The sequence below is a fragment of the Dermacentor silvarum genome, chromosome 4, assembly GCF_013339745.2.
Source record: "Dermacentor silvarum isolate Dsil-2018 chromosome 4, BIME_Dsil_1.4, whole genome shotgun sequence".
NCBI lineage: Eukaryota > Metazoa > Arthropoda > Arachnida > Ixodida > Ixodidae > Dermacentor > Dermacentor silvarum.
This window is the reverse complement of record NC_051157.2, coordinates 144,937,426-144,951,824: the sequence shown is the minus strand read 5'-3', so window position 1 is coordinate 144,951,824 and position 14,399 is coordinate 144,937,426. Positions and strand designations below refer to the sequence as shown.

Below are 14,399 nucleotides of genomic sequence, written 5' to 3'. Positions count from 1 at the left end.
CACTTAGGCTATTGCCGGAGCGCCTTTGTGGTTGTGATTTCTTCGTCCAAATTTATCATGATCTCATGGCAATGGTAAACTACCTCAGCAGACATTATAGTAATATAGTGTAACATAGAACATATAGTGTCCATAGTATAACTGCCCAATAAATAATTTGATGCTGTTTTTTGATGCCAATTAGATGCTACAAATGTCCTAATATGATCACGCTGATGAATCACTAAGGCACGTATTTTTTTTCTCTTTACTAATCATTTCAGATCAGTAAATTCAACATAATTGTCAACAAAATGAATGTACGTTTCAAGACACTTATTTTTATTCTGACTAACTTCACATTATGCGATTCTCGTTCATACCCCAACTTTCGATCAGGTAAGAAAATCGCGCTGCCTTCAAATTTCGAAAGCCTCCATGTGTGCCTTTGAAATCGGTTATCTTGTTTAGGTCAACATTCGCGACCTCAAAAAGCAACCACCCATTGGTCGCACTCTATATTCGAAAATAACCCAAACTGCAACATAGTTAGTCACAGCTGTAAAAGCTATGTCAAATTCTGTTTTCATTGTTTTCATATGTATGTGTATTTTAGAAACTGTGAGGAAATTCGCAAAGTTAGGAAAAATTACTCGCTCTCTCTCTTTATATATATATATATATATATATATATATATATATATATTGTACTGAAGAAGAACGAGCAGTATGCACTGCTGCGAGAAAGACGACGACGACGAGCCTTGTGCCTGTGTTGTCTTACCTGTGTAACCTCTCGCTGCAGTGCTTACGATGTAATTAATTAAACTAGAGTGCCTCTCTACATTTGGTGGAGGTGCTGGGCCCTTTTCCGACCTGGAACTCCGCAGCCGGACGCTCCCTCCCGTTTCTGCCATGCCTGAGGACGCCGCGCAGCCCGATCCTCCCCAGACATCGCCTGTTGTCTGCTCTGGGGCTCTACGCCAACGCGATCCTCCTGTCTTCAGCGACGAACATGACGTCGAGGATTGTCTCTCTTCATACGCCCGAGTGAGGGCGCACAACAAATGGGATGACAAAGATAAGCTGACTAACGTCATCTTCAATCTTTCTAGAGTCGCTCATCTCTGGTTCCGGAATCATGAGTCTGACCTTTCCACCTGGACAGCATTTACTAATTGTTTCAAAGAAGTCTTCGGTCGCCCTGCTGTGCGAAAGCTTCGTGCGGAACAACGCTTGCGTGGTCGCGCTCAGCAAAAGGGTGAAAACTTCACAAGTTACATTGAAGATGTCGTTGACCTTTGTCGGTGCATTAACCCCACTATGCCAGAAAGTGAAAAGATAAAGAATGTCATGAAAGGCATCGAAGATGATGCCTTCCAGATGCTCTTGGCGAAAAATCCTCGAACGGTTGACGAGGTGACCACCCTGTGCCAGAGCGACGACGAGCTCCGCAAACAACGCCTCACTACGCGCCGAGCTGCCGCGCCGGACGACATGGTTTCGGCCCTAACCGAAAGTTTCAATGCTGCTCCCGCCCACTCCTCGCTCCTCGAACAAGTCAAACAATTCGTTCGAGAGGAAGTCGCGCATCAACTGTCCCTTTTGCCTGCTACCCGGTCGTCTGACTCTTCCTTGTCTCCGGAACTACGTCGGGTCATACATGACCAAGTCAGCGACGCACTATACCTCTCGCTCATCAGCCACCTCCAGCGCCGGTTCTGCTCACGTACGCTGCCGTCGTCGCCAGTCCAAGACCTCCGCCTGCAGTTTCGCACTACCCGCCCACAAGCGGCTTCTACGCGTCGCCTTCTGCAGCTGCAAATTACATGCCTAGAAGCGACTTCTGCGCGCCTACGCAGCCCGTATAAGCCCGGTTCAGCATTCTGCACCCCAGCCTGGGCCCCCTGTTCACAATCCATGGCGTATCCAAGACAATCGGCCCATCTGCTACGCTTGTAGCAGATACACGATTGACACGATCCTTCCATACAAGCCAGACACGTCTGAGTATACGCCTATATCTGCCACAGCCACACATGCTGAAGAGTGTCGCGACCTTGCCCGGACCTTTACTACTAATGAACAAGAGCGGCAGAAGAGCATTCGCGGTGACACCACCACTTCTGCGCCCACGTTTTTCCCTGGGGCGCTCGTCTGGCTCTCAGTCCCTACCACCGCCACTGGACTCTCTTCGAAACTGATGCCCAAATACGAAGGCTCCTATCGTGTCGTCGAACGCACGTCCCCAGTAAATTACCTCATCGAACCCGTTGAACCATCTTCGGACATGTGCCGTCGAGGGCGCGACAGCGTTAATGTGGAGCGCCTGAAGATATACCATGATCCGCTCATGGTGACAACCTGTTAATTCGCTGGGCGGCTCCCTTTTCACACCCGGGGTAATTGTAGCGAAGCGTTGGAACCCTGAAGTGGGTCGTCCGCTCCAGTGCCTTGAAGTGGGTCTCCTTTCCAGTACCTTCTAGTGGGTTGTTTTCTTCGGCTCTCGAGCGCCGCTCGTGCTGAGAGTCCGTGCTGCGCTTTTTGGACAGTCGCGCTTGCGCTACTTCAAGTGCCGTCCAATAAACATCGTTAATATATATATATATATATATATATATATATATGTTGTAACGCCTTGGTTGAGGCGAAAGGAAGAGGAGGAGGACGACGAATCCTTTGGTGTGCGGAGCGCAGAAAGAAACCACGGCTGGACTGCTTTCCTAGACTCTCATCCATCACCTGTAAATAAACACGCCTCATCCGTAACAGTTTCGTGGTGTCGGCGGAGAAATACTTCACCCTCTGGGAGTTTGCGTCGTTCACGTCTTGTTGGCCCGAAAGGTGTTCCCAACTGAATTCCTGGTTCTGCAGCGGTGTACACACGAAGTTATTCTCGGTATTGACTTTCTGCAAGAGTGTGGCGCTTTCATCGACTGTGGCACCGGTGAACTTTCAGTCAGAAGTGAAGTTGTTCCTGCCCTCTGTGATGAGCTGCCACCCGCGGAAGACACACTGGTTGTTTCCGATGAACTGACAGTGCCACCATGGTGCATGCGGTCAGTTGCCGTGTTCGCTTCCGTCTCTGCCGTATCTCCCTTTGATGCCATTGTTCAACCTCTCGCCGGTCAGTGTGCTAAGAAAGACATCTTAGTGCCTCGCTGTATTGTGTCGATTAGCAACCGAGTCACGCCTTTGTGGGCACTTAACTGTTCGCCAGTGCCTGTTATACTTCCTCGAGGAATGAATCTCGCCATCTTTGATGGTGCCAACGGAAATTCTATCGCTGCCGTTGACGACGAAGATTAAAAACGCTTGGCCGTAGACGAATGCAGTTGCTCCTACGAATCGCAGATTCTGAACATGGTTAGTAAGAACCTACGGTCACACGAGCGACAAAGATTGGTTGAGCTATTGGAAAGACATGCTTCTGTGTTTGACTTCTGCGAAAAGGAGAAGCGACCATCTTTACCGTGTTCTCGAGCTCAGAACAGAATCGATACATGTTCTGCTCATCCGGTCCGACAAAAACCTTACCGAGTGTCGTCTTCGGAGCTGAATGCTATTGCTGAACAAGTTCAGGATATGTTGCAGAAGGGCGTTATTGAGGAATCGTGCAGCCCTTGGGTAGCACCTGTCATTTTGGTGAAGAAGAAAGACGGCTCTTGGCGGTATTGCGTTGATTAAAGACGATTGAATGCGCTCACAAAAAAAGATGTATATCCACTACCTCGGATAGACGATGTCATAGATTGTCTGCATTCGGCTTCCTACTTTTCTTCACTAGATCTACGATCAGGGTATTGGCAGATCCCTATGCACCCTGCTGACAAGGAGAAGACTGCATTCGTGACGCCTGATGGACTTTATCAATTTAATGTTATGCCGTTTGGGCTTTGCAATGCCCCGTGATGAACTACTTTTGAAAGATTTATGGACTCCATTCTTCGTGGTTTAAAATGGGAGGTATGTTTGTGCTATCTAGATGACGTTGTCATTTTCGGACGTACTTTCGAAGAGCATAGCACCCGTTTAAACCTCGTTTTAGACTGCGTCGAAAAGGCCGGCTTGGTTTTGAATTCCAAGAAGTGCCGGTTTGGCGAACGACAAGCATTAGTCCTTGGTCACCTGGTTGACAAAGATGGTGTCCGGCCAGAGCCCCGGAAAATAGAAGTAGTCAGTGCCTTTAAACCACCTCAGTCACTAAAAGAACTCCGCAGCTTCCTGGGTTTATGCTCCTACTTTCGACGGTTCGTGCCCAGATTCGCGGACATTGTCTATCCTTTGACAAGCCTATTGCGAAAAAACAGCCTATACGAGTGGACACCTGAATGCGACGCGGCATTCTCTCAACTCAAGTTCCTGCTGACTTCAGGACCCATTCTTCGTCACTTCGATCCGTCTGCTCCTACTGAAGTGCACAGTGACGCCAGCGGAATTGGCATCGGTGGAGTGCTTGTTCAGCGCCATAATAATGAAGAGTATGTGGTTGCCTATATGAGCCGTTCTCTCAGCAAGGCTGAACGAAAATACACTGTGACAGAGCAAGAATGCTTAACGGCTGTCGTTGCTGTTCAAAAGTTTCGTTGCTACCTCTACGGGCGTCCATTCACAATTGTAACCGACCACCATTCCTTGTGTTGGCTTGTTACCCTCCGTGACCCCTCCGGTCGTCTAGCACGCTGGGCTTTGCGGCTCCAAGAATTTGATTTCAATGTGTCGTACAAAAGTGGAAGACGTCATGCCGACGCTGACTACCTTTCTCGCCTTCCACTGTCGACAACAGAGGATAACGCGGACAACCTCGACACCTGCTTTGCTGCTGTCTCTCACGCGTTTCCTGACGCCACCGTATTCCAGCGGGAACAGCGCAACAACTTATGTTTGGACCCCCTTTTCGCCGATGCCTGCAGTCCCAAGGCCAGTGGTCGCTTTTGCCTTCGCGATGGACTGTTATACAAGACAAATTATTGAGCAAGTGGCGCGCGGTATTTACTGGTTGTTCCCCAAAGCCTGCAATGTGACATTCTCCGTGTCATGCATGATGATCCGACGTCAGGCCACCTTGGATTCATTCGCACCTTACATCGAATACAGGAGCGGTTTTACTGGCCTAAGATGCGACATTCCACTAAGCAATACGTCTCGAGCTGTGACAAGTGCCAGCGTCACAAGCGACCGACAAGTGCTCCGCAAGGCCTTCTTCATCCTGTAGCGCCGCCTACTACACCTTTCGAGCAAGTTGGTATCGATCTGCTAGGACCGTTTCCACGATCTTCGAACAACAACCGCTGGGTCATCGTCTGTGTGGATCACCTAACTAGATACGCGGAAACAGCTGCGATATCTTCCTCCACCGCTACCTGCGTCGCTGCCTTCTTATTACGCTACGTAATCCTTCGTCACGGTCCGCCTCGCGTAATCATCAGCGACCGTGGTCGCCAATTCGTCGCTGACGCCGTGGAAGAATTGCTTAGACTCTGCACTTCGCTGTTCCGCCACTCAACACCATATCATCCCCAGACGAATGGCCTTGTCGAACGTACCAACCGTGCCCTGACCAACATACTGGCTATGTATGTATCATCCAATCACAGGAACTGGCATGACATCTTACCGTTTATTACCTACGCCTACAATACAGCGAAGCACGAAACTACGGACTTCATACCTTTCTACCTGCTCTACGCTCGGACACCACGCAGCTGTCTGGATACCATTTTCCCCTTTACACTCCATACAGAGGACTCAGTTGCCGAAACTTTGTGCCGTGCTGAAGAAGCCCGACAAATTGCTCGACTGCGTACTCTGTCATTACAAGATCGCTCCAAGGAGCGTTATGACCGCCGCCATGACTCACTTTCATTCGAAAAAGGTGACTTGGTGTGGCTGTGGACCCCTCAGCGCAGACTCGGGTTATGCCAAAAGTTCCTGGCTCAGTATACCGGTCCCTTTACAGTCATCGACCGCATTAGCGATTTAACGTATGTGGTCGCCCGTGTAAGGTCACCAGGACGCCGCTCTAGCGCTAATCAACTTGCGCATGTTACGCGCCTCAAGCGATATTACTCCAGCACTCAGCCCTAACTCCCGTGGTGGGCTTCGTCTGCGAAACGGGGAATGTAACGCCTTGGTTGAGGCGAAAGGAAGAGGAGGAGGACGACGAATCCTTTGGTGTGCGGAGCGCAGAAAGAAACCGCGGCTGGACTGCTTTCCTAGACTCTCTTCCATCACCTGTAAAAAACACGCCTCATCCGTAACAATATATATTATATATATATATATATATATATATATATATATATATATATATATATTGTAAGCACTATTAATGTACTTCTTCGTTTTCATTTGTACATAGCCATCATCATTTTCCCTGTTCTTCTACTTCTTCGCGCACGAGCTCGGGCGTTTCCTTTTTGGAATAAAAAGCGCTTGACAGCTTGTTCGGTCACGGTCTTATAAAGTAGTGGAGGTGCGTCAAGATCCCGACGTCCTCTCGCGTTGCCCTCCTCCCTGGAGCTACGTTCCGGTCGCCGCCTGCGCCTAGCTACCCCTACAACGATCCCCTACAACGATGGACACTTCCAACCCCGGCTCTTCCAGTGCCTCTAACCCTACCACACAGACGACTCCGCCTGCGGTGCCCTCTTGGACTGTGCATGACGAGCCCTCAACGCGATCCCCCTGTCTTTGCGGGGCTCCGCGGTGATGACGTGGACGATTGATTGACAACTACGACCGCGTGAATTCTTGCAATAAGTGGACCGACACCCAGAAATTGAGGCACGTCACAAAAAGAAATTTCTTTTTCTACTTGACTGGTGTTGCAAAGACGTGGTATTTCAACCACGAATCCAACATCGCGGATTGGTCCACGTTTACCACTAAGCTGCGTAAAATCTTCGCTTCCTCGTCTGGCCGTGCAGAAGTTACCCAACAGAAGCTGGGTACGCGCCTTCAACTTCCACAGAAGTCTTACTCCTCATACATATAGGATGTCTTGGCTCTTTGCCGTCGTGTGAACCCTAGCATGATGGAAGCCGAACGCGTTCGACACATATTAAAGCCCATTGGGTCTGTAGCGTTCAACGCCTTAATTGTGCAAAATCCGGCTTCCGACGAAGAGATCACTTCCACGTGTCAGTGCCTAGATGAGCTGCAGTCTCTACGTCTTCAACATGACAGCAGCGATCTTCAGGTTCCCCATTATTCAGATCTACGTGCTCTCATCCGCGAAGAGCTTCAAATATAACACCTGAAGCGTTCACCGGCTGCCTGTGCCCCAACCCCCCCCCCCCCCCTTCGACTTGCGCGAGGTCGTAAAGCAGGAGTTGGCAGCGATGACTACACCCACGACACATCTTGATTCGGTAGCGCGCTCCCACGGTGTAAGAAGATAGGTCTTCCGACGGCGCGCCCGCGCTGGGGCGAGAGAGCGGCCACTTCGTGTGACCGGAAGTGAGCGCCGCCGCTAGGGGCAGCACGTGTTCAGGAGGCCTTGGAGAAGCGGCACAACAGTGGATAATTTACGACCTACGTCAGCATTTAAACACCCATACCCAAATATATGCAATTTTTCGTTATTTAGACGCCAAATCCTGAGCAGGTAGAAGGTTTCATGCCACTTACAGTCAAAATACCGTCATTTTGAACACGGGAGAGACGCGTCGTCTGCTCGAGCAGACGGCGCGCTGCACTTACCGCTGCTCGCCGCGTCGGAGTCAATCGGAATGTCGGCAGAAATATAAAGGGACGTTCCTCCAACCAAGTAGAGTCGTTTTAAGCAGACGAACGACATATATTCATCGAAATAAAGCACTTCTGCCGCGCGTTCCCATAAAAGCGCGAGCAAAGCGAGCGAAAAAGTGGCCCCCAGAACAGGTGCTGCCCCTTGCAGCAGCGGCGTGCGTAGAGTCACACTAAGTGGCCGCGCCTCGTGCCGCCGTCGGATCACCTTCCTTTTTTACACCGTGCGAGCTCCACACCTACATACGCAGATGTTGCTTCGTTACACACACCCTACCATGACATCCGTGTCTACTGACGTTGCCTATGACCATTTGGCTTCGATGGGAACCAGAGCACTTCCTGCGCCATCCTACCCTCAGTGGCGTCCACCTCGTCCGGTTTGTTTTTATTGTGGTATACGCGGCCATATATCTCGCTTCTGCCAGCATCGCCAGCAGGGTGAAAGACGAGGCTATGCTCAGCACGAGAGAGACCGCACTCGCCGACCAGACGCCTACTATCCCGGATCGTACGCGTTCCCTCAGCAGCGTTCTCCGTCTGCTCCAGCTGCTCCCATTCTGCCTCATAGTTACCGTTCGGCCAGACGTCATTCGCCTTCGCCTTACCGGCGCTCTACATCGCCGCTTCGCCCCACTTCCCATCTTGCCGACCAGCACTCGCAAAACTAACTGCTGCACTTTTTAAGGGGAAACTGCTTCCTATCAGTCTTCAAAAATTCCTCCTGTTCGCCCGGCCAACATGCTTTATGTAACTGTTGAAGGTGTTCCCGCGTCAGCTCTCGTCGATACTGGTGCCGCCGTTTCCGTTCTTCGTAGTGATCTGTGTTCACGGCTCCGGGAAGTAAAAACTCCTTATCTTGGACATATTTTGCGTGCCGCTAATAATGCACTCATTCAAACCGATGGACAGTGTACTACCCGTGTTCTCATCGACAGCATTCGCCAGCACATTGAGTTTATCGTCTTTCCATTGAGTTTATCCATGAACTTATCCTTGGTTGGGACTTCCTACATTCTGCTTCAGCCGTCATTTTATATAGAGAGGAAGTTGTCCACATCACGGATACAGCACTTGCACCTGTTACGGACTCTTCACGTTCATGCGTGAACTTGGCCATCGCTGTAGACTACGTCCTGCGTCCTGGTCACAAAGACGTTGTAGCCGTAACATCCAGTCAGATCGCTGACAGAGACGCTCTAGTCGCCCCTTCTCCGGTTTTCACGTGGCCGCGCCCTTCTGTCTGCCTGCAACACGACCCCAGATCCTGTGATGCTGCCCAAAGGGATGACTGCGGCAACCCTCGCAGAACCTATCTCTATAGTCACGCTTTGCCCTTCTTCATCGCCAGCACCAACCTCAGGTTTGGATTGTTCTTTCCCTCCCCCACCCGTTCTTGGTTCTGACCTAACTGCCGCACAATCCGAAGCTTACTGGCGGTCTTGGCGAAGCACAAAGCCTGTTTCGATAGCTGTTCCCCTGTGTTGAGCGAAACTTCTGTGGGTAGACAAGACACCGCATCAAAACCGATGGTTCCGCTATCATACGACGACGCCCCTATCGTGTCTCGCCGTCCGAACGGAGGGTCATTGAACAACAGGTCGCTGACATGCTTGCGCGGAAGATAATACGACCTTCATCTAGCTCCTGGGCTTCTCCCGTGGTTCTGGTAAAGAAAAAAATGGCTCCATTCACTTTTGCGTCGATTATCGAGCGCTCAATAAGATCCCACGCAAGGACATATATACAATACCTCAAATGGGAGACGCTTTGGACACACTGTAAGGGGCGGAGTATTTCTCCAGCCTTGATCTTCGATCAGGCTATTGGCAAAGTCCGATGAACTAGGCTGACAAAAAAGACCGCATTCGCTACACCAGACGAATTTTATAAATTTAACGTGATGCCTTTTGGCCTTTCTAACGCTCCCGCCCCATTTGAGCGCATGATAGATAACGTACTTCCTGGACTAAAATGTAACCCTGCGTCTATTATCTGGGCGATATTGTCATCTTTTCGTCTAACTTCAGCCAACATCTTCATCGATTAGACGAAGTTCTCAAGTGCCTTCCAAATGCTGGTCTCCAGATCAATACGAAAAAATACAAATTTGCAAGCAAGACAATAAAAGTATTGAGCCACGTTGTCTCAAAAGATGGCATCCAGCCAGACCCAGAAAGGATTAGTGTTGTTCTCCATTTTCCTCGCCCACAGCAGCTGAAAGCTCTACGTAGTTTCCTCGGCTTGGCGTCATATGTTCGTCGATTTATACGCAACTGTGCTGCCATAGCAGCTCGTCTACACAAGCTACTGGTTACCGGTACCTCTTTCACATGGACTAACGAATGTGAGTCGGCTTTTAAATTTATGAAGCACCATCTTACTTCCGGACCAGTGCTTCGGCACTTCGATGATTGAGCCCCCACCATACTCCATAGTGACGCAAGTGCACAAGGTATTGGCGCAGTACTTCTGCAACGTAATGCTGCTTCTAAAGAGCAAGTCATCGCTCATGCCAGCCGAACACTTTCTCCAGCTGAGCTGAACTACATCATTAAAGAGCAAGAGTGCCTGGCTACCGTTTGGTCAATTCAGAAATTCCGCCCATACCCTTACGGCCGGCACTTCACCATCGTCACCGACCATCATGCTCTGTGTTGGCTGTCATCAATGAAAAACCATGTCAGGACGCTTAGGACGCTGGATACTCCGCTTGCAGGAATATAACTTTACAATGACGTACAAGTCTGGAAAAAGTCATCATGATGCCGACGCATTGTCTCGCTGCCAACTCTCGCTCTCTCCCGGAAACGCGCCGTCGTCTTCCCCACCACGTCGTTCCGACGTTACGACTGCCTCACTTCAACTCTCGATAACGCCCCTGGACCTAGTTACGCTTTCATCACGCTCTGATTTCGTCTTGCTTCAGCGGGCGGACTCCTACTGTTGAACTCTCATGGATCACCTTAGTGGGTTCTCTGAACCACCCAACAGCCGCTTGCGACGCCAAATTCGACAATTCCGCCTGCAAGGTGGCGTGCAACACCGCTGCGTTTATCACCCAACAGGTGACTGGTGGGTCCCAGTTCTACCTGGCTGCCTTCGCCTGCGAGTATTAGAGGCACTTCACGACTACGCATCGGTTGGCCACTTAGGCTTCCACAAGACTTACGATCGCATCAAGACCCGCTGCTTCTGGACTGGCCTATCCACAATGGTGGCCAAATACATTGCCTCTTGTGCGTCATGTCAGCACCAAAAACGCTCGACATCCCCTCCTGCCGGTTTACTACAACCTCTCCCTTGCCCGGACGCAGCTTTTGAATTTGTTGGGATTGATTTATTTGGTCCCTTGCCTTTGACACCCTCCAGTCACCATTGGATTGTCACTTCGGTCGACCATTTAAAAAGATTTGCCGAGACTGCCCTTCTGCGATCGGGTACCGCGCCTGAGGTCGCTGACGTTTTCTTGCGCTCCATCGTCTTGCGCCACGGGGCTCCTCGCGTTCTTCTGAGTGACCGTGGTTGGCGTTTATTTCCCAAGTTCTCGAGGAAGTTCTTCGGGCCGCTGATACCGTGCACAAATCTACTTCTACTTATGATTCGCCAACCAATGGCCTCACTGAGTGCTTTCACCGTACGATGTCTGACATGATTTCCACGTACATCCGTCCTGACCACACTGACTGGGATAAAAATCTTCCTTTTGTGACATTCGCATATAATACTGCTATTCAACGGCCTACCGGTTACGGCCCTTTCTTCCTTGTATAAGGAAGATCTGCTTCCACCATATTCGACAGAGAATTCTTTTTAGCACCTTCGCCTAACGCGTCCCTTCCAGAAGATTTTGCTGCCCGAGTTGCACATTGCCGTGAAATCGCCCGGCAAAGCATGGAAGCTACCCAAGCTGAGCGCAAACATCACTGCGACAACAAACGCCGCGAGCTCCGTTTTCACCCTGGAGGCCAAGTCCTGCTTTTCACTCCAGTCTGGACTCCAGGCCTCTGTGAGAAGTTCCTTCAACGGTACATTGGCCCATGCACCATTGTGCAGCAAACATCTGTAGTGAGCTATCTCGTGCGCCAAGTACACTCCGTCACTGACCTGCACCGCCGGAATGCCGAAATTGTTCACGTCTCGCGGTTGAAGCCCTTCACTCCTCGTTTAGATAATCTCTAAGGCCGTTTCCATGACGGGGGGAAGTTAGTGTAAGCTCTATTAACGTACTTCGTAGTTTTCATTTGTACATAGCCATCGTCATCTACCCTGTTCTCATTCTTCGCGCACGAGCTGGGGCGTTTCATTTTTGGAATAAAAAGCGCTTCACAGCTTGGTCGGTCTCGGTCTTATATAGATAGTTGGGGGAATGACATGAAGTAATTCCCAAGCTCAAGTTGAAATCCGCTAGTGCTAGGCAATGGTGTTCCACTCTCAAAGGCGAAGCTTAAGCGATCTCCATGTTTTACAGTGAAGCTGCTTATGCGGACCCTTTGCCGCCGTTCTCGGACTTGGCTAAAAAGGGGTCCCGTGACTTAGTGGGAGAGGAGAGGAAAAGAAAAGCTCAACAGGGGGAAATGGGTTCGAGTGACCCCTTTCCCCCGTGAGAATGCCGTGTGAGGGTGCAGATGAAAAGAAGAATGGGGAGTGGGGTAGACGTGGGTAGTGCCGTCCAATACTCGCATTGGAGGCGGAGAGCGTGAGGCGCGCCAATCAATGGCGGTTTAGGAAATAAATTAGGTCAGCCGAGGACTGGGGTGTCAGAGGAGTTCGAGTTAGCGTTGGTTGTACATACGGAGCCTTGGATTAGTGGTTCCACACATTCCATCCCAGCTACGACTATGGGAAGACCACGAGTAGTGCGTACTCCAGAGGAAGAAGCTGCCTACCCGAGCGTCAGTGAGAGTGGGATCGTGAACGGGCTCGTCGTCGTAAGGATGACCCCAAGCTGCGCACCAGGGATGCCGAGTTTAAATGGCAGTGCCGGGAGGCTGATCCCGAAGTGCGCGCTGTCGTTAACACTTCGCCCGATGTGAGTCGCGCGGCCTCTGCTGATTCGGTGACGCAATAGAGCTTCTGTCTTTTTCTGCTACAGCAAGTCTATATATGTACTCATGGCGCAGCAACAGAGTCATTCTTTCGTGCCTGGATGCACTACAGGCTACAATTCTTCCGAAAAGAAACTGTCGTCGTTTTGCGTTCCGAAGGACGAGACCATGTTTGCGCTGTGGCGGAGAGCGATCCCGCGTGCTGACAAGCAGCTTGAGGAAAACTCCGCTGTGTGCGAGCTCCACTTCGACGAAATATATATCTCCTGGCCCTTCGAGCATAACGTGAACGCCGAAATCGTCCACATTGATAGGGGCAGGCGTCTGTTGCTCCCGGGAGCTTTGCCTACGCAGTTTCCTAATCTTCCGCATTACCTGTCGAAGGAACTGCCAGCAAGCACTGCTTCGAACTTCCCTAGGTGTCACATTAATGGAACTGCATTAGCGCTGGACTTGAACTTCACAAGTGCAGGATTTGAGCAGAATTGTAGCTACATGAAGCGCTGCAATTGAGGTGGAGGGAGCAGCAATCAAGCGCTTGTGGGGTGGTGGCGCCCTTTCTTGCACTGCGCTGGTACGTCTAGCATTTCGGAACCAATTTTAACGAATTTCTGCTAATTGATGCGCATAATTCTTGATTACTTCTGTCTTTTAAATTATTCTGAATCATGATAGTTTATATTAAACTTGTTTTGATAACTTCTGCACTTGTTTTGACCCTGTTTGTGAGCGACATCACGACGGATGCCTCCGACAGCTTGGGCCACTGAAGTGCTTCGCACTTAAAATACGAACTCATACTAGGCTGTGCATAGCCTGGCCCCAGCCTCACCATCCAGGTTACAAAAATATTTTTGGTCACCCGTTTGCACTTGTACACGAAGGTACTGAAAAAAGTAAAAATAAGAAGCACTTGAAAGTCAGGCGCGTCACATGGCAGAGGCCGACAACGTGCTGTTTCAATTGCTTGCGAACTATTTAAACAGATTATTTTTGTTCTCGAAAAAAAAGCACCAGCTCAGATCCGCGTCACGTATCAAAACATCATCGATGACTGAGAACGGCTTGTTCGAAACGGACTGTGAGCTACTCATGGAAAATAAAATGTTTGCCTCCAAGTTACCAACAGGAATTTTCTCGCTTTGCGTTCGGTAACGCGTCACCGGGAGTAAATCGGATAAAGCAAGCTATATTCAACCATCGACGCCCGCTCAATGGGATTGCTATCTTGGCGCGTTTTAATTCCTAAGGAGCTAGCATAGCTACTCGATAGCCATTTGCGAGGTCGAATATATCTTATGAAGCTTGATTTTTAGTTATTGCATGTTGGGCGGTGCGCGCGGATGATCGCATTCCACGCGGCGCCCTTGCGCTGCGGCTCCTAGCCGCCGTGGTGCCCGAAGTGATAATGATGCTGATGATTTACTGGCATCCCCTATGAAACGGAATAGTGACAAATAGTCACTACCCCGATTTAATCAGGTATACTATAGATGTTCTTTATCTAGCATTTTTGTATACCTCTCATTCATCTTTTTCTTCTTTTTTCCAAAATATACCTTGTATCGCCACCGCTACTCTACGTGTAAGCGTATGGCAGCGCCCCCTGGCGGTTTCCTCCCA

The 14,399-nt window shown here is 50.1% G+C and overlaps 1 protein-coding gene across 2 annotated transcripts in view; it reads left to right on the top strand.

Moving 5' to 3' along the window:
• The first annotated feature begins 265 nt into the window (after positions 1-265).
• Positions 266-14,399, top strand: part of LOC125944803 (uncharacterized) — a 204,956-nt gene continuing 190,822 nt past the window's right edge. For both annotated transcript variants that reach the window (XM_049666164.1, XM_049666163.1), the window contains exon 1: positions 266-378. In XM_049666164.1, the coding sequence (XP_049522121.1) occupies positions 294-378 (85 nt within the window). In that variant the 5' untranslated portion in view covers positions 266-293. The remainder of the gene's footprint in view (positions 379-14,399) is intronic.